This window comes from Urocitellus parryii, chromosome 7 (genome assembly GCF_045843805.1).
Source record: "Urocitellus parryii isolate mUroPar1 chromosome 7, mUroPar1.hap1, whole genome shotgun sequence".
Taxonomy (NCBI): Eukaryota; Metazoa; Chordata; class Mammalia; order Rodentia; family Sciuridae; genus Urocitellus; species Urocitellus parryii.
The window spans coordinates 74734272-74738857 of NC_135537.1; the positions used below are offsets into that span (position 1 = coordinate 74734272).

A 4586-nucleotide genomic window follows, 5' to 3' on the forward strand; every position below is an offset into this window, starting at 1 on the left:
AATATTAAGGAACAAAGCAATCACTATTGGTACTTGTGAATGCTTGAGAAAGAGAAAGGAACTGGCTTGATGCCCTTACCCTCCCCCCCCCCAAAAAAATCTGTGATTATGAATGATGCTCCATCCAGATAAACACATTGAAATTACCTTGACGATTTTAGTTGTTATTTTCCCACCAGTGCTGGGTGAATAGTTAAGAATGTAACTTAAAAGGTCTTTGGATTCTTGCCCTATACAATTTACCTCCTTTTCTCCCTTTCTTTTTCCCTATTCATCTTCTAGATTTTGCTAAGAAATAGCATTTGTGGATACAACTGCATCTTCATGGACAGTCACTAAAATACCAAGAGTATTCTGAACTAGCCACATGCCCTTGAACTAGGGTAGGTGAAGCCCTGCTGCTCATTTTATCTACAGGCAACTCTTGGGACATCCTGGTAAAGGAACTCAGAATAACCACCTCTCTGAGGCCAGAGGAAGAACAGAACAAAAAAGTAGTAGAGCATTAGATTGAAATTAATTGGGTTAGATGAAAATCCCAGATTTAACATTGTAATTTTTATATTACTGTTAGCTCTGTTATGTCTAACAAAACAAACATGATCTTTCCATCCCTCACATTCCTAGTATCCAGGAATCCCTTCTTAAAAACATATACTACAGAGAATCCCGTGAAGCATTTCAGCTCAGATCTCTCATATAAGCATTTGAAACTCTTCTCTATAACCCATACCAGAATGGAAAATTATATAGTTTCTCACCATTCAGAATGTCAATTCTCCCAGTGCCCATAGATACACCCTGGGAAGAAGGAAAACAGTAAGCAAATGTTATGTAAGAACTGTGGTGGGACTGGAGCAGGGGCAGGGTGCAGGCAGCTCAGTGCACTAAAGCTTTTGCCTGGAATGCACAAGGCTCTGGTTTCATCCCAGCACAGTAAAACAAAACAAGGGACGAATATCAAGCTTGCGTGTATGGGGCACAAGACAGCTTAGTGTATTCTTTTGTTGCTTGCAAAGTGGGGGAAATCACACCTGAACTTGCAATCCAACTCTGCCATCAAATTCTGTGAACAGCACTAAGGAAACATCTGGCACAGGAAATACCCAATACAAGTCATATGTTCTCATTTATGTCCAATCTGTAAAATGTTTGAAAAGTGCCACAGCAATCAGCACTGCAGATTGCAGGGGCTGATCTACTTACAACCCTGTAACTCAATTTCTTCCAATAGGGGTGTAATAGTGATGCACTAGGGCTGTGGTTTTAGTTCACACAAGTAAAGCCTGTGATGCACAAATCACCCATAGATTCACCCCAAAGTTTAGGAACTTCGGATGTCATTAGATGCTAAAGTTCACTGAAAGTCACAATGCAAATTTAATTTTGTTTAGTTCCCACGACCCCTTCAAAGTATTAACCCCAAAACACCACTTCCCAAGGTATAAAAATGTGAGAATCGAAGGCAAGTTGTGTTGAAGGAGAGCACAAAATTCTTGGTGGAATATAGAATATACATCTATATCCAAAAAGCCTATTTAGGCAGGTTTCTTTAACAACTAGAAAACCAAAACTATTTGGACATCCCCTCTGGCTAAAGTGATCTACCGAAATTAGAAACATTTGCAATATTAACAATAACCTTTCATAGATCAAGATCACTTGAAATATGTGAAGTAGGCTTATTTCATGAGGCTTTTTTTTCCTAGCAAGAACAATTACATACAACTTGCATATTCTAATATTCATTTTTAGGACTCCATGAAAGCATTATGGTCTGCTATTGTAGGAAAATTAACATTGATCTAAACAATTGGTTTCTGTTAAGACTATGTGACAGAGGCACTGCTAGAGTGAAAAAGCAGATTTTATTTTTTAAAAGATTAAAAAAACACATCGGGCAAAATTTCTTCAATCAATAAACTTTCAAGAAACGGAGCAAATTGTTGTGGGACCCATTAGGGACAGGTTAAATTGGAAAGGGGATTTTGACAATGCTATGGGGCGGGGGAAGGCCCTGAATAAATGTTAAATTTTAACAATACTTCACATACCCACAACTGGTCAAGTGGCAAGGAAAATAAATTACCATAAATTATATGCCAAGGCAACTTAAAAACAAAATAAAACGACATGAGGCTAAGGATTTCCTTAGCTTTTTTTCCAGGAAGAGTGTAACACTGTGCTTCTGCCCTGCAGGCTGGGGCGGATTCAGGACCTGTCAAACATCAGGATAGTTGCAGTAATATACCGCTGAGCTGGCATCGGACACCACGGAGGAAATGGCCCCGTGGCTGTCCTGGAGATTCACACTGGCGTCATGTCCCTGGTAGGGGAGACCCATTTCGGGTTTGCACACGAAGTGCAGATACTGTTCAAATTCCGTTCGGTCCACCTCCCCGAGGAGCTCGGTGGGCTGGTTGGGGTCCGTGCCATCCCGGCAGGACAGAGCCTCGGGAGGGGGTGAAGGCTGCCCGGGACCCGGCGGGGGATGCTGCTGCGGCGGCGGCTGCTGCTGCTGCGGTGGCTGCAGGTGGAAACCGCGCGCGCCGCCCGCCGAGGGTGAGCCCATGGCGCCGTAGTACATATGAAGGGCGCTGGGGGGCGCCAGGAGGCCTGGCATTGCAGGGCCAGAGGGCTCTGGACCCAACCGGGGATGCATAGGGCCAGCTGGAGGTTCTGGAGGCACCGTGTAGTCCGAGACTTGCGCGTAGCTGTAGGTGCTGGCAGCTGGGCAGTCCCCTGGCAGAGGTGCAGCGAAGAAGGCCGGGTCTGGCTCCACGCCATCCAGCGGGGACGTGTCGGGCGTGGGCAGCGGGTAGCCGTCCAGCGATGGTGCACCCAGCCCTTGGCAGTCACGGTAGTGGCCACCCATGTGAGGGGGCAGCAGTGGCGGGCCAGCCGGGAAGCCCTGCTCTGCGAAGGGCAGGCCCAGGCCGTCCATGGCCACGCGGCCGCCCTCGGAACCCAGAGCCGCAGCCTGCGGCTCCGCGAGGCCGTGCAGGAAGCCTCCCTCCACCCGCTTCAGCCGCTTCACCTGCTTGCGCCGCCGCGGCCGGTACTTGTAGTTGGGATGGTCTTGCATGTGCTGCACGCGCAGTCGCTCGGCCTCCTCCACGAAAGGCCTTTTCTCCGCTAGCGTCAGCGCCTTCCACGATTTGCCTGCAGGGAAATGGGAAGGTGGAGAGGGGCGCAGGACTTACCCAAGGGCGTTCCCGCCCCAGGCCTCACCTAGCCCTACCTCTCCCACCCCAATCAAAATTGTAAAACCAGAGGAGAAACCAAGTCAAGTTGAAGAGGGAAGGTTTGGAACTCAAAAGTCCTCTAAGGGTACTCCTCACTTCTTTTGGGCTCCTAGAAGTGACCTCTCCTCTCACCCATCTCCCGGTTTCAAAAAAACTTGAAATATTCCCTGAGCTGGGAAGGGGTTGAGTTCTGACACGACTGACCCAAGTAGAGGTAGGGGTGCCCTATCGCAGCTCCGAGGCACCGGGAAGCCACCTTCTCAGGACCACTGCACTCGCGCCCTGGCCATAAGGACTAAAAAGACTGAAAGCCCGTTTGGAAAGAAGGGGAGCAGGAGGCGGGAACAGAGTGTCCTCAGGGATAGACGAGGCTACAACACAAACCTGGTCTCGGAAGCAAAGCAAAACAAAACAAAAAAAATCTCTTTGGGCTCAAGGAAGTGGCACCGCGATTCGCAACGGAGATCGGTAGCCTGGCCTCCCAGCTTGGACTCACCTAGCATCTTGCTCAACTCAGCATTGTGAAGGTCGGGGTTCTGTTGCGCCAGCCGCTTGCGCTCGTCCTTAGCCCACACCATGAAGGCGTTCATCGGCCGCCGGATGCGAGACTCGCCCTTGGCTCGGCCGGCAGCCCCAGCCGGCGCTCCGGTACTGGCCGCCGCCTCGCCCTTCACCTTCATGTCCCCGAGGGGGCTCAGCGACTCGGCCCAGGGACAAGGGCCCAGCCCGGCCATCACCGCTGGCAGCGCGTTCCGGGGCTGGCTCTGGTCGTCACTGGCGTATCCCGCATCCGGACTGCTCATGGCGCTCCAGCCCTGCCCCGCGCCCCGCTACCCTCCGCAGGACACACCACCTCCCCCGATCCGGGATCGGGGAGGACGGGGTGGAGAGGGAGGCGAGAGATACCTAGAGAGCTGCGAGAGCCTCCGGGCCCCTAGCCGCCACCTACGTCCCCAGCCAGTCCCCGCACACTAACTAAAGTCCCCGGTAGGCCCAGTGACACTGCAAGCACCCCTGGGCCGCGAGCCCTTTTCTGCACAGCTGTGGCCAATGGAGCGGCGGGGGCGGGCCGGGTCGGCGTAGTTAGGCCCACGCCCGGCCTGTGGTCCGAGTCTCCAGTCCTAGTTAACCCCATGCCCGCCCCTTTCCCCTCCCCCGGTCCAGCGCCCTGGGCTACACCTGCCCCCCAGGAAAACTGGCTGGAGCCGGGTTCTGGCGCCACGTCCTGTCCTACCGGGGAAGGGGAGCCACTGAAGAACTTTCTCGGGGCGCTGACTACTGCAAGCTAGAGGTACTTACCCAAAATAGTTCACATTAGCCGCTAAGCATCGGTTCTATTCT

General features: G+C 51.5%; 1 protein-coding gene across 1 annotated transcript; it reads right to left on the bottom strand.

The window, feature by feature from the left end:
• Positions 1-1900: 1900 nt before the first annotated feature.
• Sox17 (SRY-box transcription factor 17) lies at positions 1901-4283 on the bottom strand. The gene is made up of 2 exons (XM_026394404.2): positions 3742-4283; positions 1901-3162 (listed from the first exon to the last, which is right to left on the bottom strand). The coding sequence occupies exons 1-2, from the start codon at positions 4046-4048 to the stop codon at positions 2222-2224; spliced, it is 1248 nt and encodes a 415-aa protein (XP_026250189.1). The 5' UTR covers positions 4049-4283; the 3' UTR covers positions 1901-2221.
• Positions 4284-4586: the final 303 nt, after the last annotated feature.

Excerpts from the sequence above, each read along its gene's own strand:
- Sox17 (XM_026394404.2), bottom strand. The coding sequence starts at position 4,048 with ATGAGCAGTCCGGATGCGGGATACGCCAGTGACGACCAGAGCCAGCCC. Across the intron at positions 3,163-3,741 it reads TGAGTTGAGCAAGATGCTAG|GCAAATCGTGGAAGGCGCTG; the intron begins GTGAGTCCAAGC and ends ATTTCCCTGCAG.